Consider the following 24,474-nt stretch of genomic DNA (forward strand, 5'->3'; position numbering starts at 1 on the left):
GTCCGAGTCTCAAAACGGGTTTCTAGGTCCGAATTCCAAACTGAGTTTTTCAGGTCTGAGTTCCAATATGAGTTTCTACATCCGAGTTCCAAATTGAGTTTCCAGGCTTGAATTCCAAAACAAGTTTCCAGATCCGAGTTCTAAGAACGAGTTTCCAGATCTCAGTGCAGAATGATTTTTATTCCCTTTTTTTGCTTTTCTCCTTAAGTTCACGAGATGTGAACTTACTTGTTCTTCTCTGTTATCTTCACCGAGTTCTCTGTCCCAAATTAGCTCGAGTCATCCTCTATTTATACAATTTCTCATGATCCAAAAAGTTACGTATGGAGGAGAGGTGACATGTATATGTTGGAGCCAACTAGTTTCTAGCATAGCATATTGCGTAATATGTTCAAACTTAAACGTATTATGTAGTTTGTAATATGGAGAGACGATGTGTGAAATGTATTATTATTTAATACATATATGTATTATGTAATATGTATCAGGGTATTTTCATCATAGGAAAATAGGGTTAGGGTTTAGGACTTTATTATTTCTAATAAGAATTAAGGGAGGCAATGCATCTAGGACTTAGGGTTAGGATAAGGGAAGGATTTGGGTATTTTCATCATAGAAAAATAGGGTTAGGGTTTAGGTCTTTATTATTTCTAATAAGAATTAAGAGAGGCAATGCATTTAGGATTTAGGGTTAGGATAAGGTTTAAGGTTTCTTAATAAGGAATAAGGGTAGAACAAGAATTAGGGTTTCTAGGTATATTGACATCAATGACAACATTTTATCCAACAGTGATGACATCAATCGATAGTGTGCAGTAAGCTCTTTTTAGTGTTTAAATTCAAATATTTGAAAATGGCAAAAGTTAATCAACAAAAAACAGATGAACTTACAAAATCATTGAAGGAAGACTGTTTATTGCTACACCAGTATAGGGCATATTGGAGCCTGCCATAATCAATTTGTCTATGTTTATCAAACATTTGAACTTTCCTGTGGGACATTATTTTGCTCTATTATTAATAAATTATTGATTTTTTGATGTTTCCTCATAAATTAATGCGTTCATTTCCTTTTATTTTTTGAAGAAGTCATATGGTCTCTATTTAGCTTTTCTGATATGTATCTGGTAATGATGTGAAGGTTTGCAAAATCAAGAGGTGCGCACCAAATCCCTATTGTCTAAGTACCAAGCACATTATTTGATGGTATGGCTATTTTGTTATATGTTATTTGTATTGTTGGACCTCTTCTGAGATTAATAATCTAATTATGAAACATATGGCCATCTTCATATGTAATTTACCTTGAAGGATACAATCTAAATTTAGTATTTTTCTTAGTTTTGTCAGATAATCAAGAAGTAATTACTACTCTTAGACTACTTAACTGATGGCGATGGACACATTTAGAAACCTTAGGTAACAAGTCTTAAAATATGAATAGCTCCCCAAGATGATCAAGGGACTTGGTTTCGTACTGGGTGTGATAAACTCACCCAAGTTTTTGGGGATAATTTTGTTTCATTTATTCTCAAAGAGGCACGTAGGACTTTTATAGCATTGGAATTTTCACTCCATTTGATGACTTATAGACTTAGAGGCATTGATATCGAAGACTTGAAAATGGCAAAAGTTAATCAATATTGTCAGCTGAATGCACAGAATCATTGAAGGAAGACTTTTTACTGCTACACCCGGTTCCTAGATCCCTTCCCTCTGTACAGCTCCTTCACATTGCGGCCGCTGACACTTGGATTCGAGGGTTTTTCCATGTTATTACATATATACTTCATGTTTTTACTTTATTTCTTGCTCTTTATATAGGAGACTTTTTAGTAGTCCTGCTTTGTATTAACATCACTGTACCCAGCAGTCCCATTGACCTACCTTTGTGTTCTTTTGTTGGACATTAATATAATTATCTTATTTTATCTCTGTCTATCTGACTGCATGTTTATCTCTTTCGACTTTGCAAGGGTCAATTAACTAGTTTGGACGATATAGTTTATTTTTGATATAGATGTCTGCCTTTTTGAGGATTTCAGCCAAGCTTGTTCTTCTGACCTTGAACTTCTTGATTAAGTTTAATGAAAGTCAAGTCCGGAGAAGCTTTGAAGGCCATGGTTAAGTTACCATATTTGAGTAGAATGGAAGAAAAAGTGACACTCTATGTCGCAGTGTCAGAATGAAAAGAGGGAGCATCCTTCTTCCCTATTTAAGTGGTAAATCTAGTATCTGAAAGTTTTTTGTTCTTTGCTTTCTTTTTACTTTTCCCTCATTTTACTTTGGAATCTTCTCAACATAACTATTCTGCATCTTTTACGTGGAAATTTTTGGTCTCACCCCAGATTATTTAAGGTTGATACAATTGTGACAGGCTAGCACATTGTTAGCATCTGCTATCAAGAAATTTATTATGAGTGCATCTTGATCTGGCTTTCTACCCTGTTCAGAGTTACTTATTCTTGGTGAGGTGTAGCAGAAGCCAAGCGTCTACTTGCCATAAGGTCTTGGGCAACTTGATAGCGATAATTTTGCATCCTGACATAAAACAACACACATGAAAAATGTTTACTCATGAGAAAATAATTTGGAGCTTTAAACAGGAGTAAATATTTCTAGAAGAAAAATGATAAAATTTGTAAAACATTGTCTGGGATATACACATACATTTATGAGGGCTGATCTATCCTAAGTAGTTTGCTACCATACTGCATAATTCAGGTCAGAATGCATATAACTACAGCAGGCTGCCTCCTATAACTTGCTTGGATGATTGATCCCTTAAAAAGGCCTTTTTGAACATTACATGAACAAGCTTCACATGGCTGCAGTAGCAAGCAAATATGCTTTTGCAGGATTTCTGTCTTAGCAATGTCCTTTTGTGGTCCTTAATTGATGGGACAGAATGAGGGCCTAATGATAATGATTGTAAAAACGCTAGTTACACTGGTGTTACTCTCATTAGACTGCATGCATGGCTGACATTCTTTGATAAGGCCAGTCTCTTATATTAATGCTTGCTTTCCTCCTGGTTTTGGTCTTGACGAGTCAATATAATGCCAGTGATAATCCAGTAACATTGGATGTTTCAGTTGTTTCTTGCCATCCTAATAATTTATTCCTTGAAATAGAGGATTGAAAGTTCTAATTATCTTTTATGGCAGGCATCAGTGTAATGGCAGAAATTGATGTTCCTGGTCATGCAGAGTCATGGTAAGATCATCGTTTCTCCTTGACCAATTGTGCTTTTATGCTGTTATACTTCTGCTTCTTTGCATATCTCGAATAATCTTATAGAGTTGATGTGTTTTGGTGGTTTAACTCATGGCAGTAAAATATATATGTGATTTTTACTTACCTTTCTAAGAAACCAGGGGAGACTCTAAACAATCAACATTTTGTAAATGAAACAAGTTTGTAGATGTGGAGGGATGGTTGTGCATACATCTTCAACAGATGTCAGAAATTTGAAGTTAGTTGTTACTCACAAAAAACTGTTTGAACTCCCTGGCATAAACACTAATGTTAATAATGATATGCTTAATGAGGATTATGTTATTCTAAACTTCTAGTTCATATTACATCTTTTTGTCTATATTCTGTTTTTGTAATTTTAACACATGCACACACACACACACCCCCCTATGTCATGTTTCAGGGGTCTATGTGTCCCATGTCAAACACCTGTATGACTTAGCCTAGCACATGCCTCTCACAACCTCTTGTTGCAAGAATAATAAATAACTGTTTTTCTAAGATTTTACTAATAGCTAGCATCACACCAGCTATCACATCTCTAAAACATGATATGCAAGAGTGATTCATTACAGAGGCACTATCTTTGTTTATATATGGAATAGGTGAGGGAGGTCAACAATAAAACATGGAGTAAGTCCACAAGTAAATCCTAGGCTAAGTCAACAAGGAGGCCCCAGGTGGAGTGTTACACTAAGCATGAATGCCACATCGCACATTAGGGTTTGTACAACCCCCAAGGTGAGTGCACCATCCAAATTAAGGTGTCCACATGTCAAGTGCTTCTCTAAGCAAGATGGTGCCTCCTCCAACAATGGCTCCTCAACTCAAGCATCTCCCAATATATGTGCAAGGTGTCCTTGATTCTCCTAGGACTGTTATATGAAAATTAGTTAGTTAAGTAGTTATTAGGCAAAGGGCATGATCTTTGATCATGCCCATTCACCAAGAGGCATCCAGGGCGGTATAAAGCCAGGGGCCTCCCTCAAATTGTAATCATCTTCAATCTTTTAATAATAATAAATATGATTTTCCTGAGTATTCGAGCGTGTTTGTGCCATCTGGTATCAGAGTGGTTTCAATCCTCGACGTCAGCATCTTTGCGCCCTGTTCATTCTCTCACTGTTCTGCTGTCATTCCATCGTTGCCTAATTACCTGTGCATGCTCCCTTGTTCTGTCGCCTTGTCTTTCCGCCCTGCCCTATTGTCCACAATATTACTCCCCTGCATCGACCCTTGTCCCCGCATCCACAATCCAGCATTGCGTCGCCCTCCATCACTCAGTCTCAGTTCCGTTCCGCCGTCTGCACTTGTTCGCACCTGTCTGCAGTCCTCTGCACACCCCATCCCGTCCATCCCTATCCCCGCTGATGTCCTCCGTCCATACAACAAATCGAATAGAATAGCAGCTCGGGCAAAACTATATCAAATCCGAAATAAATCATAATCAAACAATGACATTGCTGAACACTTTGTGTGAAAGGATGAAGGTTACACCCGAACAACTACTCCAAGATGATGGAGGTAATCAACAACACAATTCATCAGATTCAACATATTCCCATGAAAAAGAGGAGTCTCCAAAAAAATCATCCATGCACCATCAAGGAAATGTTGAAATTTCTAAGTCTAACATGTTAGAATTCTTCCTGTATTTTCTGGTTTATTTCACCTACTTGTTTGATTACTTAACAAGTTATTTAACCATATATATATTGAAAATAAACACAAGTACAGTCTCAACCATCTACAAATCATCAATAGAAAGAATAAACAAACACACAAGGGACACCGTTATTTTTGGACAATCGTCCCCGGAAAAACCCAACCTGGGAAAACCGGTGCAACAGTTCTGAGGGTTTTATTATTAAGCAATTTTCTTGAGTACAACTAGGGTGCCAAACTGACTCACCCAACAGAGATATCTTTCTGGCAGTAATACCTCTCTTCGGAAGCAGATATTTGACAAGTCTACTCCACAAAAAATTCTCCAATGCCTCTCTGAGGCTCTGCGTCAGCCTGGAACCCTCTGTGTTAGCCCTCTGATGCTCTACGCAGGCTCTATGGCTCTCTGCGTCACTCATGCAAGCCCTGGTAGCCTCTGCACAATCCTTCTGGCCCTCTGCGTGGCTCCTGCTGGCTCTGCGTAGCCTTCTCTGCCTTAACGCTGATCCTTTGACACTATCTCTGCCTGTTTGCTATGCACTCACTGCCCCTTGCTGTAATTCTGATCACTGGTTCGATTTCTCTCAGCAAACCCCGCTTCAGAAAATCGAACTGATTGATCAACTTGGTGTATTTCCAACTGACCCTCAAGCCTTCTCTTATACTTTTTCTGTTGAGTCTTCAACGACTGAGATTAAATCTCTAACCAACGGCTAAGATTAGATTTGGCTTGATCCATGTCTTTTAGAAAATTTTCACCTAGTTTTATATTAATACCCATTAATATTTTTATTTTCCTAAGTTTAGATTTAGGAACCCATTAAAAATATTAATTATTTTAATATCTCTCTAACAGGTTGGAATTTCCCCAAACCATTTCTGGGTCTTGGATATCTCATGTGCTTTAGCATCTCCACCAATTTTCATGGCTAGAACACATTCGATGCTACCCCAAATCAACACTCCCTCTTAGCGAGGAATGTGCTCTAGTAATGGTCCACCATTGAACATTACTCTGATCATCTGGCATCGGTACTTGTGCTGATGCTTGGCCTGCTGCCTAACATCCTCTGAACTATTGCCTCCTGTACTGCTGCCCATGTCTCTACCACTACCACTACTACATCTGTACTGCAACTCCCTCTGCATTCGTGCTGATGCCGGTCCTTCCTCCCAACACTGCATCTTCACTGCAACTCTCTCTCGTCATGCTGCATCGTGCTGCCCATAGTACTACCACTGCTACTGCTGCACTGCAATTCAGTGACTGAGACGTTGGTAATTGATCTACCCAAATACTGACATCCTTGTTAGGCTAGAAGCCCTCCTGACGTTGAAGCTCTCTCTGCTGCTATCTTGTGCTCTCTCTACTGCCTCTGCGCTGCTGCAACAACTCTGTGCCTCTCGCACTGCTGCAAACACCTCTGTGCCTTCTTGCACTGCTGCAACCTCCTCTATGCCTCTCTCACTGCTGCAACTTTCTCTGCATTGCTACAGATCCCTGCACTCTAGCACTATTTTGCCACTCCATCCACATCCTGCTTCTACCGACATTTGTCATCCTGTTACCGTCTTTCGGGGGCTCTCGTAGCCGGATATGATCCAAGAGTTTGGGTACCTCAAGGATCTTGCCCCACATCTTCTGTAGTCCTCCTGACTACAACTTGATGTCTCCCAACCTCTTCTCTAGAGGTACATGAGCACTCATGGCACAGTTGTCATCAGTCTCTACTTCCTTCTCCACCTTAGCCGGCGCTGCCTTGGAGTGAGAAGCCTCTCCCTTATTCTTCTTCCTGGGACACTGGGTTGCATAATGACCCAACACCCCACAATGGAAGCACTTTATCTTGGAGATGTCCTTCTTCTTCCTCTTCCCCTGTTGCCCCGCAGATGCCAGAGCCACATCCTCCTCCTTTTTCTTGATTCGACCTCCTTTGCTGCTACTTCCCGCCTTGGTTAGCCGTCTGATCTTTTCTTGGCGAAGAGTTGCTCACAATTCCTCCCATCTTGGAAGAGCCGCTTAGCCCAAATTGCTTTGGACGAATGTCTCCCACTCCTCAAAGACTGGGTTCAGGGCGGTCCTCACCATTAACTCGTGATTCGGCGTGGCCCCTATGGAAGTAAGTTGGTCCTGAATCCCCTGCAACCTGCTGAGGAATAGATCTATCTACTCCCCCTTCTGCATCTGATACAACCGCAGCTGATTCTCCAGTAACATCTTCCTCTGCATGGAAGTGCCTTAATACAATGTCATCAAGGTATCCCACATCTCCTTTGCTGTATTCTTCTCGGCAATATGATGAACTACATGATCCTTGCCCCCATCAAAGATTATGCACTTTGCCTTGGCCATTGCATCTTCATACCTTTCGTTATCAGTTGGGTTGACTGGGATAGCCATGGTTCTCAAGGCGAAGGCCTTGATGTGATGTCTATCCAGAACAAACAGGGTCCTGACCTTCCAGATGACAAAGTTGGATGCTCCGTTCAACCTGTCCCGATCCCTCAGTTCGTTCATTGCCATCTTATATCTTCTCTTCGACTCCCTTGGAGACTCTACTTCCCTCTTGGAAGTTCTCTTCTAGACCCCCTCTGAGTCTCGATTTCCCTCTTGGAAATCCTCTCCTGTGTTGATTTGGGGTAGCATCAAATGTGCTCTAGCTATGAAATTTGGTGGAGAGGTTGGGGCACATGAGATCTCCAAACCCAGAAAGGGTTTGGGCAGATTCTAAACAGATCAGGAGATATTAAAATAATTAATATTTTTAATGGAGTCCCTAAGTCTAAACTTAGGGAAAATAAAATATTAATGTGTATTAATATGAATCTGTGTTAGAATGGTCCAAAAGGCATGGATCAAGCCAGATCTAATCTTAGCCGTTGATTAGGGACTTAATCTCGGCCGTTGAGATGTCAACAGAAAAAGTATAAGAGGAGGATTAATGGGCACTTGGAGGACACACTGAGGGAGACCAGTCAGTTCAATTTTTGGAGCGGGGTTTGTTGAGAAATTGAACCAGTGGTCTGGAGAGCAGTCAGGAGGCAGCAAGTACAGAACAAAGAGATGGGAGATCAGCGCAGAAGAGGCAGATGCAGAACGAGAGGAAGCCACGCAGAGGCAACAGAGACTACGCAAAGCTAGAAGAGCCTGCGTTATCCACGCAGAGGCTGCATGAGTGACGCAGAAACCCAGAGAGTCTGCGCAGAGCCTCAGTAGGCTGACGTAGAGGGTTTCAGGCTGTAGCAGAGGTCAGTAGGGCCTACGCTGGGTGTAGGAAAGTGCTGGAAGTTTGTCTATCTGTGGGTAAGCCAGTTTGGCACCCTGTTGTACAAGAAAATTGCGGAATAATAAAATCCTCCCTTGCTACACCGGTTTTCCCACATTGGGTTTTTCTGGGGACATTAGTCCAAAATAACTGTGTCAATGTGTGCATATTTTTTTGTTTCTGTATTACGATATGATATCTGCAACAATATTTATTTTAATGTTTGTTGAAGTAATTTCATGAATAACTTATGATGAAATAAGTAGGAAAATTAGATCAGTTGCTGTAGTGATAGAATTTTCACATGGTATCAGAGGAAGTAATCAGAGACAGAAAAGGAAAATCAATTATGGGTTGAGACCACGATGCAGAGGCATCCACCTCACGGGACTCACGCAGATTTTCAGAAGATTTCACAAGAGAGAGAGATTTCGATTTCTCTATGTTGGCTTCCAGGTTGGAAGAGGAAGTGGCGTGCATGACTAGTGCTGCATCATCAGAAGTATGGTATATAGACAGTGGAGCCTCGTGGCATATGACGAGAATCAGGGAGTGTTTCTCAGAATATCGAGAAGAGAAGATGAACTTTCAGATCACCACGGGGAACAAGGCAAAGTGTACTCCATTAGGAAAGGGTACCATAGTTTTTCAGACAGAATCAGGCGAGTGGTAACGTGCCACAAATGCACTGCATGTGCCAGGATTGGGGATGAACTTACTTTCCGTGTCACAACTACAAGGCAAGGGCTATGGCGTCTACTTCATCAAGGAAAAGGTATACGTCAAACACCTGAGCTGAAAAAAGAAAGTGCAGATCAGGATCAAAAGTAATCGGTTGTACAAATTACAACTAGAATCTCCAATGGCACTAATAGGTAGTCATGGGGACAAAGACTTGAACAAACTATGGCACAGAAGGATGGGTCACTTGCACCATGGAGCTCTGAGAATTCTTAGGAGCACTGTAATAGGAGTTCCAGATCTGAGTACGGAACAAGATGATGTATGCAGGGGATGCACTCTAGGAAAGTATGCCAAGGCGACATTTCCTAGGAGCAACCACAAGGCCAAGAGTGTACTAGGATTGATACACTCAGATATCTGTGGACCTATGTTCGTCAAAGCTCTCAGCGGTGTCGAGTATTTCCTTACCTTCATTGATGATCACTCGAGGAAAACTTGGATTATTTTTTGAAAGCCAAGGATGAGTTTTTCTGTCGATTCAAGGAGTTCAAGGCTCTAGTGGAGAATTTGACAGGTAAGAAAATCAAAGTCTTGCACTTAGATAATGGTGGAGAATATGTCGATAAGGACTTCACTGATTATTGCGCTAAGGAGGGCATCAGAAGAGAGTGGACAACTCCCTATAATCCGGAGCAGAACGGGGTGGCAGAAAGGAAAAACAAGACTATTGTAGAAGCAACTAGGGCCATGCTGTATGATCAGGATATGCCAAAATTCCTGTGGGCAGAAGCATGCAACACAACTATCTACGTTCAGAACAGGACTTCTCATCGAGCATTGGGCAAGATTACTTCAGAGAAAGTTTTCACTGCGAAGACACTTGAAGTCAGTCATTTTAGGATATTTGGGAGTTTGGCATATTGTTGCATACCCGAAGAAAAGAGGAAGAAGTTGGATCAGACTGCAAAAAAGGGGTATCTGGCAGGATATAGTGAGAACGCTAAGGCATATAGGATCTATCTTCCAAGGAGCATGAAGGTAGTAGTACGATGAGATGTAATGTTCATGGAGGACAGAGCTTTTAGAAGATCTCGCGAAATGCCTTCCAAGGAGAATTCAAAAAGGATCCGTTGGTCATGCCTCTTCAACCAACGGAAGTGAAGAATCCTTTCTCAGATCAGGAAGATTCTCACGATGAGGAAGAGGAGCAAACAGAAGCACTTGTTGGTAGAGGAAGAATCAACAGGGAACTTCGTCAGATTCTGCGTGATGCAAAGAACTTCATCGGAGAGCCAAGGAACAGTAAAAGGGAGCGAAAACAGCCAGACAGGTATCAGGCGTTAGTAGCTCAGGATGGAGAGCCTGCCAGCTTCAAAGAGGCAGCTCAGCATTAGGTCTGGCTAGATGCGATGGTGGAGGAGTATAACTCCATTATGGTAAATGATGTTTGGGAGGTGGTGTCAAGGTCTTAAGATAGATCTGTGGTAGGTTCAAGATGGATCTACAAGATCAAATATGCTGCGGACGACAGTATTGAAAAATACAAGGCCAGGTTTGTGGCTAAGGGGTATGCTCAAAAGGAAGGGATTGACTATGAGGAAACCTTCGCCTCGGTAGCTAGGTATACATCTATTAGTACCGTGATATCTCTTGCAGCCTAGATGGGATGGGAGAAAATCAAATTGACTGATCAACTTGTTGTATTTCCAACTGATTCTCAAGCCTCCTCTTATACTTTTTCTGTTGAGTCTTCAGCGCCTGAGATTAAATCTCTAATCAACGGCTAAGATTAGATTTGGCTTGATCCATGTCTTTTAGAACATTCTCACCTAGTTTTATATTAATACCCATTAATATTTTTATTTTCCTAAGTTTAGACTTAGGAACCCATTAAAAATATTAATCATTTTAATGTCTCTAACTGGGTGGAATTTCCCCAAACCATTTCTGGGTCTTGGAGATGTCATGTGCTTTAGCCTCTCCACCAATTTTCATGGCTAGAGCACATTCGATGCTACCCCAAATCAACAGGAAATAGTAACGCGACTTTTGCAAATATGTAGCTCTAGAATACATTCACCAATCAATACCCTTGTTTCGCTCCACCGTTAGTGACGTATCAACAAAGAGAAAAAATTGAGCTACCCAAATTCGATGGTAACGAAAAATGCAATATTGCATGGCTGAATAAAGCAGAAGAATATTTCGAGATTTACGATATTGACAGACACGCTTCCATGAAAATGGAAGGCAAAGCATATAATTGGTATATGTGTTGGAAGAAGACGACAATCGCCATTAGTTGGAGAAAATTTAAGGATGCATTCTTTAAAAGATTGCAAGGTGTAAAGGAAGAAGTGTTCTTTTCAACACTCATCAGATTACGACAAAAAGGAAATGTGGATGAGTACACCCGAGAATGGGAGACCTTAGCAACACGAGTACGTAGGTTACCAGAATCCTGTCTAATTAAATCATACATCTCCGGACTTAAAACTCATCTACAAGTAGAACTTGAGCTTCATGACATTACGTCAATAGAAGTAGCAAGACAAAAAGCAAAAGCTGCTGAAAAGAAATTTGAATAGATATTGTGGTCAAAACCAGAAAAATTATATTTGAGACAAAGAATGCCCTAGTCTGTGAATACGGATAATACAATATATGTACCACGACATCTTTGTGAAGGCGAAAAACCTAATGTGAAAATGCAAAGGATAAAAGAAGGCAAATGCAAACACTGTGGCGAGAAGTGGGACCCTGAACATAGGTGTGCAAAAGGAAAAGAATCGAAGAACCTATATAACTGTGAAGCAATTAATGATTCACACAATGATGAATCAAACATAGAAGGAGTAGAAGATGCCCAAAAATTTCCTCTAGAATTAGATGACGAAAGTATTCCGCAAGTGTCACAATTAGCTATGACAAGTATATTACAACCCCAGACTCTAAAATTAAAAGGACATATAACAAAGAACAACGTAGTGCTTCTCATCGACTCCAGTAGCACCCACAATTTTTTAGATGCAACCGTGGCAAAAAGACTCAACATTTTCTCATTTCCCTTACCCAACATGAAGGTGATGGTAGCTGATGGTAAGAAGATTGAAAAGGTAGGGAAATGCCATAAGGTCAAATTGCAAATTCAAGACTTTAATTTAGAATCCCTGTTCTTCACTGTACCATTAGGAGGAGTAGATGTGGTCTTAGGTATCTAGTGACTACGAACCGTAGGCACTTACTCTGCCAACCATCAAGAGAAGTTCATAAGCTTTAATTGGGAAGGGCATAGGTACAAGTTATACGGACTCCAAGCACCAGAGAATCAAATTGTGTCGTCATCCCAGATGATGAAGATGATTTAGAAAGGAGCACCAACTTATGTAGTACAATGTCACCAGTTAGAAATGTTATCTGCAAATATAATCAGCGAAGAGTCACCAGAAATACATGAGCTAATTCAGAAGCATGAAAAGGTATTCCAAGACCTGCCTGTGATAATGCCTCCTAACAGGGAAATCAAGCATACAATAGAAGTCAAAGCAGGATGAGACCCTGTCAACATCAAGCCGTATCGATATCCACATCACCAAAAGGCTGAAATTGAGAGATTAATCCAAGACCTTTTAAAATGTGGGATCATCTTGTAAAGTAAGAGTCTGTATGCTGCTCCAGTGGTATTGATAAGGAAGAAGGATGGATCATTCAGGCTATGCATTAATTATAGAGGATTAAACAAAATAATGATTAAAAACAAATTCCCAATTCCCTTTATCGATGGCATGTTGGATGAACTACATTGCGTAAAATACTTCTCAAAATTTGACTTAAGGTCAGGCTATTACCAAATCAGAATCAGGTTGGAAGACATACCAAAAACGATGTTCCGAACACACGAAGGTCACTATGAATTTAAAGTAATGCCATTTGGGTTAACCAATGCACCAACAACATTCCAAGCCACCATGAACGAGTTATTCCGGACATATCTTAGGAAGTTTGTATTAGTATTCTTTGATGATATTTTAATTTACAATAAAACTTGGAAGGAGCACCTACAACATTTGGATAAAGTTCTTACACTACTGAAAGAGCATCAGTTCTACGCCAAGAAATCCAAATGCGCCTTTGGGAAGGAAGAAGTAGAATATCTCGGATACATAATATCCCATGGAGTAAAAGTGGACCCCAATAAAATCAAAGCTATAAAGGAATGGCCCAAACCAGTTAATATATCCAAACTAAGAGGGTTTTTAGGATTGACTGGATATTACCGAAGATTTATTAAAAATTATGCACATATAACTGCACCTCTAACAATCCTTTTAAAGAAGAATTCATTTCAATGGAATGAGGAAGCAGGAAGGTGTTTTGAAGAACTAAAGAAAGTTATGTCTAATGCCCTGGTATTGGCAACTCCAGATTTCTCTAAACCATTTATCATTGAGTGTGATGCTTCCGGATTCGGTATAGACGCAGTGTTAATGCAAGAAGGGCATCCAATAGCTTTTGAAAGTAGGAAGCTCATTAAAAGAGAACGTTTTAAGTCCACATACAACAAGGAAATGCTCGCTATTATGCACGCATTGGGTAAGTTGGAGACAATATCTTTTGTGAAGTAAGTTCTCCATTTGAACAAACCATAATAGTCTCCAACACCTCCTTCAACAAAAAACACTTTCCAAAGAACAACAAAAATGGATTGAAAAAATTGCCGCCTTTGACATGGAGATACTACATAAAAGGGGAAAGGACAATGTAGTAACAGATGACCTGTCTAGGAAGGACGAAGAACCAACATTACTTGCATTCTCGGTTGTTGTTCCTGAATGGCTTAATGAGATTCGAAGTGAGTATGCTAAGGATCCAGAAATAACCGTGATAATCAATAACCTTCGAGACAACTCAAAATTTGAATGGAAGAACGACATTCTATGGTACAAAGGAAGAATCTATTTGAATTCGAACTCCAAGTTTAAATCCAAGATACTCAAGGAGTCACACAATTCACTGTCAGCCGGACATGTAGGATTCTTTAAAACTTACTACAATGCACGTCAATCATTCTTTTGGAAGGGGATGAGTCACGATATTCAGAAATATGTAGCTGAATGTGACACATGTCAAAGAAATAAAAGTGAAAATATTATGACACATGGATTACTTCACCCCTTTAACATTCCGAATCAGAAATGGGAAGAAATATCAATGGACTTTATTGAGGGGATTACCTGTATCTGAAGGCAAGGATAAGATTTTCGTAGTAGTCGATAGACTCACTAAATATGGTCACTTTATTGCAATGAAGAAATCATACTCAGCTAAACAAATCGCTGAAATATTTTGCAAAAATATTTGTAAATTACACGGTTTTCCAAAAGTCATTGTGAGTGATAGAGATGCCAAATTTAAGGGTAATTTTTGGAAGGAATTGTTCAACCATATAGGAACCTACCTAAATATGAGTTCCGCTTAACCCCTCAAACAGATGGACAAATGGAAGTTGTCAATAAATGTTTGGAAGCTTACCTACGTTGTTACGCTACAGAAAAACAAAATAAGTGGGTTCAGTGGTTGCATCATGCTGAATGGTGGTATAATTCTACTTATCATACGTCAGCAAAAATGACTCCATTCCAAGCTTTGTATGGGTACGAACCTCCAAAATGGAAGGATCTAGCTATCGTCCAAACAAATCTACCAACTGTTAAAAACCAACTAGAAGAAACCCAAAGAATTGTCCAAACCCTCAATGAAAATTTAAATAATGCAAGAAACCGTATGAAGCAACAGGCTGACCGAAACAAAGCCGAAAGAGAGTTTGAAGTTGGAGAATGGGTATTTGTCAAGCTCCAGCCATACAAGCAACTGTCCTTGAAATAAAAAGGAAAAAATAAATTGGCACCAAAGTTCTATGGACCATATCAGATCAACAAAAAGATCAGCCAAGTTGCATATAGTTTAAGCCTTCCGGATAAAAGTCGTGTTCACAACGTCTTCCATGTATCCTACCTTAAAAGGGCACTGGGCGACCATCAATCAGCACAAACAACGCTTCCATCCTTAGATGATGAAGGAAGGGTCATTTTAGAACCAGAAGGTATCATATCCACTAGAGAAAAGAAGCTTCGATCTCGTGTAATCAAGGAATACTTGATGAAGTGGAAGGACTTACCAGAAGAAGAAGCCTCTTGGGAAACTGAAGGATTTCATCAACAACATCCGTTGTTACATATACTTTGAGGACAAAGCATTTTCTGGGAGGAAGGAAATGTTATATAAATTAGTTAGTTAAGTAGTTATTAGGCAAAGGTCACCAAGAGAACACCCAGGGCGGTATAAAGCCAAGGGCCTCCCTCAAATTGTAATCATCTTCTATCTTTTAATAATAATAATATGATTTTTCTGAGTATTTGAGCACATTTGTGCCATACTCTGTGCCCAACTTCAGTGCATAATGCCTTCCTCCAAGGTGGTCACTCCAAATGCCCAAGTGTTCAACCTCCTCAACAAGTGTGCTCTTGTAGAAGATATCAAACTGCCACATGTGCCAACTACTGCATCAATGAGTGTGCCTCCCCAAGGTAAGCATACATCCCACTAAGCTTTCCAAATGTATGTCGACCATATAACAACAAAAGGGTAGTTCTCGACATCACATGGAGTGCTCCCCTATCTAGGTGAAAACACTTTCGAAGCAACCAAAAGCTAGTACATTGTATCCTGTGATTAACTTATTTATTTTAATCCAGGGGAGTGACCATTCCAGTGAGTGTCATGTCACTGTCTACTCTTGTAACGTCTTATTACATATATTAAACCAGGGGGTCTCCTTCCAACATGTCTTCAATGGTTCCCTTATCTCAAGAAATATACAAATATATTACCCTTTGTACTTATTGCAGCAATTCTTCCAATCCTCTCTGACATGTTCATAACACAGCGTGTTGAAGCTCTACTGACAAAGTTACAATAGGAAAACAGGCCTGTCAGGGTGTTTAATTGTATAGCTTAACATATCAAAAGACCAAAATATTGACATTAGGTTTGGAGGTTCCGAGTGTAAACTTCTCCATTGTATTGGGAATATAATATATTTAGTAGCTTCAGTATATTCTGCTCAAAATGCTTGTCATCTCCAGATTGTTTATTTATTTATATCTTCTGTTTATCACTTGCATTGATTTTATGATGTGTAGGGGCGTTGGTTACCCAGATTTGTGGCCATCAGTTGATTGCAGAGAGCCTCTTGATGTGAGCAAGAATTTTACATTTGAGGTGATTGCAAGCATGCTCGCTGGTAAATTTTCATTTTCCTGGAACTGATCTATTTACCTTTCATCTTGATTTCTTTATAATACCATCGCTTAGAAATCAGATATGCTGTTATGTATTTAAGGAACAATAAAGACAACAGAATCATATTATTAGGAAATGTGAGCCAAGTTGCATCATTCAATAGTGAATGCTAACCATAGAACAGTGGGCAGTATAGGAGATGCACCAGTGATTAGTCCAATGATGTGTGAAAGTGTTTCAGATAGTGAAATTTACATCAAATAAGCAGTGAATGATCTGTGTCCCCACATTATTTGGGCACCAATATTTTATTATAGATAATATTTAGAGTATCCAAAACAGTTATGAAATAATGCCAGTGAACAATGTTTAATTCAACATATCAACAGTGGTTATAAATCAATGGAGAGTACCAGCATTCAACACATTCATTGCTGTATATTTAGAGTCGATTTCCATCATTAAAAATAGAGACAGAGACATTCTAAACAGTGAAATATGTAACCCAAGTACTGAAAGTAGTAATGAAACATTTATGCTTTGTGTAAGTATGTCCCAGCAATGAGATGTTAACTGTTTAAGTGCTCATATAAGGTGTCAAGTGTATTTGCCATTCAGATTAGGAAGAGGTCATAAGTTTTGCAGTGGACAAGCAATTAGAACCTCAGAGCTGTTCTTTGATGCATTGTTGTGATGCTCGCATTTATGATGGGTTTTGGCATCAAAGATTGCTTTGATATGTTTAAAGATATGCACTAGAAGTTAGATCCATTCAAACGGTGCAAGATAAATAGTGTAACAAGACTGGAATTATCCCAATTCGGAATTTTTAGCCTTTAAAGTTTAAACCATTATCACAGTTGTTAAAGGGGTGGAAACTTTTTGGATGTTTGTGTATGTAAAAGTGAGTTACCATACCACGCATCCATAAATGAGATCTGAGAAACAAGAGTTGAAACCCTAGATGTCCAGTAATTCAGATATTAAAAATGCAGGTCTTTTCACTTCATATTCTGGGCATTACCCTTAGTATAGCATCATCCTAGCATCATTAGGCATATAAACCACAAAACTGCTTCAACGTTGGCATCAATCCTTTGAAAAAGGTTTTATGTGAGAGAAAGATTAGCACAGATCCATATGTTTTCAAGCAAAGTTCGAAATCAACTTTATACTTATAAGAGATCCTGAACAGATTCAAAGTTGCTTCACCATTGAGGGTTAGATCCAAGGATGTGAAATGTAAACCAGATCTATATCATGTTGGAAATACTGAGAGTGGGGGTGAGGTGAATCAGTATTTCTTTTACAATTGTTATCTTATACCAGTTAAGATAACTTAGTAAAACCAGAACACAAGATGTACAATAAAAGAATAATTTTATTAAAATAAGAATGATGAGGACTCCAATCATCTTTTACAACAATTCAAGTACAATAACACTTCAGGGCTCCAACCCTAGATGAGGATTCCAATCTTCAATTTCAAACCAAGCTCCAACCTGTACTACACCAAGCTCCAACTTGGTCTACTTGAGGACTCCAATCCTCTCGAATAATTCAGGTTCCGACCTGATTTTCCACATGGTTCCAACCTTGTGTGAGGACTCCAACCCTCTTAATCTGCTTCAATTCTTCAAGATGGTTTTAGTGCTTCCTCAAGACTTCCAAAAAATTCTTCAATAAGTCTATAAAGGTTTTCTTCAACAAAGCTACTGCTCCAACAATGCCTTCAAATAGCTCCAAGGTCTGCTTTGGCAAATGCTTCAAAGGGCCACTACAAATGCCCCTCCAGGTTACTTCAAGATCTGGTTCAATCCAAGGTCAACTTCAGCAGGACACTGAATGTGTCACCAATGCTCATGTCTGCTAGGGGAGTACTTCAAAATATATTCAATGAATGCTACAATGTCTGTTCACAAGCTACAAGAATGCTGTGAAGGAATTGGTTTAAATCTGCTCCTCAAATTGCTTTCCAAGATTGCTTGAAATAGGCCTGTTCCAAACTTCTCAATTTTGGCAAAGCTGGTACAACAAATCCTTCCACATTATCCCAAGCAAGGACTTCTACAAAAACTTCCCAAACCCTAAATAAGGCATTCATAATTACTATAAACATTAACTAACAAGGGATAGCAAAGCATCCCAACGAAGTGTCTCTCAAGAACTGAACAACTATCTGCCATTACATCAATTGTCCAACCCACACTTGATCTGAATATGTTCCAAGGTACTGTGGTGGGCCTGCTCTTCCAACTATCAAAAATTTGAAGTCGCACTAGGTAAAAAATCAGGTCTTGAATTGGCAGAGGCTCTGTTTGGAGCTCTGTTCAGGCTTATGTTGTGGAAAAAGAGGTCGGAGGTCTAACATATTTTTCTGTGATATACAAGCTTCCCAATGAACTACTTCTCTGAAGAATGCTTGCTACAGGAGAACCATAATTTCAATGAAAAAGGTGAGCCACAAAAGAACGGCAATTTCTGTGTGATGCGAGTTAGTAAGTTGCCGAAGTCTGTTCCTGTAAAAGTCTACTCCAAATGCAACAAAGGCTGAATAAAAATGTGCTCCAGGTGCAACGAAAATCACAAAAAACTTGTTTAAAATGGCATGAAAAATCACAGAATCCAAATTCGAAGTTCTGTATCTCAATCCCAAGATAGCTACCGAAATATCTCTGTTCTGCTCCTTTTCTTTTCCTCAGATAATCACATTTCTTTTTCCTTCAGATATTCATTCTCTGAGTTACTTCCTTGGTCGAATATTCTCTGTGCTTCCTTTTTTTTACGTTCTGTTGCTTGACTGAATGATGATACAAATGGTGAGGTGTCATGTTGATTTATAGTGGTTTGGTAATGAGTGAACAAACATGTCTGTTGGGTGAAGGGGCTGACATGACCATTTGTGGAAGCTGACCTGTATATAGATATATTTTTTTTGAACAGATCTTTAGCCTTTCTCTTCTGCAGGGGGAAAACTATAAATTTAAATGCCAGCATAACATAATATACCAAACGCATTCAGCGTAGTGATTTTTCCCTGGAGAATGATTGGGTAAACTCTAACAATAAATGGGAGACTTTGGTAGAATTTTTACTGAATTACAGAAATGCAGCTTACAGAGGGTGCATATGAGCATTTGCTTCTGTACGCATTGCTCAAAAGCTGGCAGAAGAAAAATATGCTGTTCAATGCCCAATCCATTCAATAAAAGGCTTTTGGTGTAGCCTCCTTTCTGTGCAACTGATTCCAATCTTATATCGATGCAAATACTTTATTTGTACCACTGTTTGAAACTTCACACCATTCTTCCTGAACTTGGTGAGCATCGTGCACAGATATATCCTCAATTCTTGTCCATTAGGGACTTTTGAACCAAGCCGAATATATTGATGTGCTGTATTCTTTGAGGGTGGATGATTTTTGACTTTGGCAATGTCTCTGGATGTTGGGATAGGGTCCTCATGTGACAGTCCTCCTTGGTAGACATCTCCTTTGCTTAGGCCATCAATGACAACAATGACGACATCTCAACAATCTCCCTCTTTGTTATTGATGGCAATACTCTCCTCCTTTCAGTGTTTTCTCCCCCTTTGACATCAATGGCAAATGGGGTGGTCCTCTGTCTGAATTTTCTCTATGATTTGTCAGACTCTGCATTTCTCTATGATTTGTCAGATACTCCCCCTATTGTCATTATCTCCTTTTTTCCTCCTCTTTGTTTGGAGGCCAAAATAGACATCTCAACAATGGTTTATGGCATTTGCAGTGGTTAAGGTCATTGAACTATCCCTGTCATGCTTCTTTCTATGCATTTGATCTACTAGTTCATGAATGTTTCTATACTCTGTTAACGATTTGGCCCAAAGACAATATGTTCTGTTCAGAAGCATCAATTGATCTACAATCTGAGAAGTATCCCAAATAATGGAAAATATCAGTTTTTTCATTGACAATCTCATGCAGGAATACTCAGGTACCAAGTACCCTTTCCAGCAAGGTCATTTAACTCAATCTGGACAGTTTTAGAGGCAACAAGAGTAGCTTATACACTTTCGGTGAACCTTCTATGGAAATACAGATATGCTTCTGATTTCACCTGGTATACTAATGTCAATGGTTGTTTTTAGATGTGCATATTGTAGCTAGTTATTCCACGATTCACCTCAGGTCATAAGCAATAGTTGCATGCTAACATATTACGAACAAGATATTCAGACAGTTTCAGAAATGTCCCAAATAGGTTTCCAATTACCCATTCCAAGGTTCTGTGATGCTGCTACAGGATTAGTATTGGAAATTCGAGAACTTCGAGGAACAAGAAAGGTCAGATTTATCAATCTTGGCTCTTTCACCAGTCTTTGAATTGTAACTAATGAGCACTTTAGTTTTACGACATCTCTAATTCATACTGTTCATTTAGTCCATTGTCAAGTTTCCCTTTTTTTGTGGTCTTCTTTTTCCACCTCTACTTCAAGTATCTTCTTCACTCAAAATTCCATTTCAGTTTTGTCATCCTGTAAATATATTTTATTTGGAAGGTATGCATCCTTTGTCGATAATTAAGTTGGAATAGAAGTAGAATCTGGATAAATAAATCATAGACTTTTGAATTTACTCCAATGTTGTAATTCTCAAATGCTTTCCCTTAGAGCCTGCGGAAAAGGAGTTGGGAAGTCCCAGTGCAATCATTTTCTTCATCAAATTCATGTCTTCTATACAAACAGTGCCTTGGGAACAACTAGATTGGTAGTTGAAGAAGAATATTTACCAGCATTTTTCTATGTTAGTTTTGTTCATCCTTTTGAGCTTCCTTTTGTATCAATAGAGAACGTTGCGGATTGTTGAGGATGTTGTGATCCATGTCAAAGCGAGAGAGCAGGTGTAGGATGTCGAGCAGTGCAGGGTGTTGTCATTGATGTCCTCGGTATGTAGACTGTCATTAATGAGATGATGCAGTGATGAATCCCTAGCTCTAGGGTTTGGTTTCTCTGGACGATGATCATATCCTGCATTTGCTGGAGTGTTTGAAGCAGCAGATTAATGAGTTTGCCTTGGAGACCCTCGCCAATGGATTCTACTCATCATGCTGATTCTGTTGATATGTGGAGCATCTTGTGGGCCCAACTGTGGGGGTTTTCCTTGGCTTGGAGCCTATATCTTGTGTTCTTGTGATCTTAATGCATTTTATGTTTTGATAATTGCTTGATGAAGAATAAATAATAAAGTAATAAATGGCCAAGATATCTCACAAGTAATTATCAAGAATGGAAAATCAATCTTAATCTACGACTTCCTTGATTTTCCAACATGGTATCAAAGCAAGGTTGGTAGTGATGTTGCCGAATTGTATAGACACTGCGATACTTTGATCCCCGCCCAATCCGTTTTAGCTGTCTCCCAACAACAGGCTATGGGGGGTAGTCCCTATGGAATGAGGTGAAGGAAAACGAATTGGGACCCAACTAGCTTGGGAGACACGGATGAATGACCTAACTACTTGGTAAAATTTTAGCAAGATTAATGATTAGATTAGATTTCCAAGTATGAGAGTCGAGACTAGTGCCTTGTGGAGTCACGGTTCTTGCTTAATGTAAATTAATGCCAAGTAACCGGATGAACACCCGCTGCTTGAATGATCGATTAATCTATATGATGTGCAAATCCTAGAGTCTCTGTGTGATGCAATGATTTTGGTTATTTTTAGTTATATGCCTAGTCTAAATAGAACCTTTCCCTAACTGTTTTGAGAAACAATCTTTAGAGTAGGTTGTGAAATGGATGCCAACAGGAAGAAGGCAACGACCTAATTAACGATACCTCCCCTTGTGTTCCACCCACCCAATGCCTTCGGTGCTGCAGAGACTGTGGCTCTGACGACTGCAAGGTCACTGTGTTAACCACTAAAAAGAATTGAATTCCTCAAGCTAATTGGAAAAGGGTTGCCCTAGATCTCTGTCAACCTAACTTAGGCTAGGAGGTAAATTTTAATGCAAGCTAGAACTAGGATGCTTGTGCAAAAGATTATGAGTGAAACTTTTAGGTGAGATTACTTAAGTGTTCCTTTAAGGACTTATTTATATTTTACCCCAGTTATGATGTTAAGTACTCAACAATGTTTAGAAAAGATAATCTCAACTAAAAGACAAGTGCTAGATTTCAACTGTGCCAACAAGAGATAAAGATATCCACAAGATGCGATTGCTCGAAAAATATAGATCCACGATAGATAAACAATAGAGCAATAGTTAACCAATGATTCAGTATGATAAGCCAATGATCATTATCCGCAGACAACAATGAGTGTTCTTAGCCAATATTCTTCAACACAATGTGATTTACCAATTTTCGAGTTAAGAACACTTAAATGCAATTTAGATTACCACCAATTGGATTAGAGAGACTCAGGGGCAATTTATGTAACTTAAACCAAAGATTTGAAATATGCTTAGAGAGTGAGCTTATTGGATGTGAATTTCAAACTTTATAGCATATAAACTCACAATGAAGGCACAATGCTAGCTACTTCCACAATGTCAATGTTAGGAACAAGATATAGAATTATGAAAACACTTACACACTTTATGTTCCAATGACCCTTTTATGAGCAATTAGTGACTTATATGACAACAAGAAGTAAATATCAATTTCAAAATTTATATGCATGCCCAATGTCACAAGAAGTAACCCAATCACCAAATAAACTTAACTAACTTAGGAATTAGATGTGTTAGCCTGCTTAAGATATGATATTCAAAATTTTTTCAGATCTGATCTATTTATTACAACAGTAAACAAACTACAAATCAGCAAACTAATGATGCTAAAGACAATGCATGGCCCAAAAATAGGAAAAATTTACTGGAAACTGAAAAAATCGAAATTTTTAGCCCTCTTTAAGTGTGTGATTCAGAAATTGCAGATCTGATATGCTCAGTTATGCAGTAAATTCCAGCGAGCAGAAAATTAGATCTAGGCTAGATCTAAGATGCCCATGTGTCCAAAACTTAGGAAAATCAAGATTTTGCTATTTAGAATGATTTTTACCAAGTTATATGTGATTTTAGGGTCTAATTATCACTGTTATTACTTGTTGTAATAAAAAAAACCAAAATGAGGGTTTAGAGGTTAAACCCTAGGCCCAAGGCCTTGTAGATGCACTTGCCAAAATTGCCCAAAAATTTGGGATGAAGATGCCATCCTCAAATCAAACTTTTGGAGCTCAAAAACCTGCAAAACCACCAAGGAATCGTTCTGGAAAATTTCAGAGAATGGTTTAGGGTAAACTAGGGCAGAAAAAGGGCAAGGAAAGCCAATGCTAGGCCAAGGAAAGCGAGCGTTGAAGGAAGAAGAGCCTCGGAGGGTAGACCGAGGGTCAAAGAGGCAAAAGGAGGCCAAAAGGATGTAACGCTAGAGAGAGACCTATAAGGCTTGACGTTGGGGCTTTTAGGGTAGATTAGGGGTTTAAAATCCCACGACTAGCCCAAGGGGCAGCCATTTGGGGGAAAGAAGGGGGCCGAGGCCTCCTAGGTCCAGGACCAGCCCTAAAAAGGGCCTAAAACCCCAACACAGAGGCAGGGAGGAGAGGCCGAGGCCTCTAAGGCTTACGACATGCCCTAAAAGGGCCAAAAAAGAAGGATGCATGGGGGAACGTAGGGCTAGAGGAAGCCGAATCTGGGCCCAGGAGGTCTGAAAAGTGAAACCCTTGTATAAAAAAATTATCTCTTCTGGATCTGAATTTTTCTGCAAAATCTTTAGTGAATAACCGTGCAAAATATTTTAGAAACTATATCTCACCCTCAAGGTGTTGAAATTTGATGACTAAAAAAAGTTTCTTGCAATCCCAACCCGGTTTTAATTTCAACTTATCACTCCCATTTAGTTAAATGCCCTTTCCCATAAACATACATTCAACATATAGAATTCTGGAAATGAAATTTTCAGATTAAAACACATGGGACTGTCAACACATGCTGAAAATAAATATGGACATAACCAGACCAGCAACACACATAAAAATACACAGATTTTTGGTCAACTTAGACCCAGGCAAAACCTCTTCAATTTTCTTCGGGGAAAACATGTTAGAGAGCTCTTCAAATTTATTTATCTTTCAAGTTCAGGAAAAATACATTTGCAAACAAAACAAAACAACAAAATACAACTTATCTCTTCAGCCCAAAACTCCTTGAAAACCGTGCCCACTTTGCCTCGATTTTTGTGCCCACTTGAAGCTGAAAATATGTATTGTACGGATACCACTGTACAAACTGTACGGATTTCTATACCGTTGTATGCACT

At 39.2% G+C, this 24,474-nt stretch overlaps 1 protein-coding gene across 2 annotated transcripts in view; it reads left to right on the plus strand.

Moving 5' to 3' along the window:
* HEXO1 (beta-hexosaminidase 1) overlaps positions 1 to 24,474 on the plus strand; it is a 408,446-nt gene that overhangs the window by 176,154 nt on the left and 207,818 nt on the right. For both annotated transcript variants that reach the window (XM_089424437.1, XM_089424438.1), the window contains 3 exons: positions 1,142 to 1,158; positions 3,168 to 3,216; positions 16,076 to 16,176. In XM_089424437.1, the coding sequence (XP_089280563.1) occupies positions 1,142 to 1,158; positions 3,168 to 3,216; positions 16,076 to 16,176 (167 nt within the window). The remainder of the gene's footprint in view (positions 1 to 1,141; positions 1,159 to 3,167; positions 3,217 to 16,075; positions 16,177 to 24,474) is intronic.

This window comes from Pinus tabuliformis, chromosome 4_2 (assembly GCF_031772625.1).
Source record: "Pinus tabuliformis cultivar Carrire ecotype Pingquan chromosome 4_2, CPIR1, whole genome shotgun sequence".
Lineage (NCBI taxonomy): Eukaryota > Viridiplantae > Streptophyta > Pinopsida > Pinales > Pinaceae > Pinus > Pinus tabuliformis.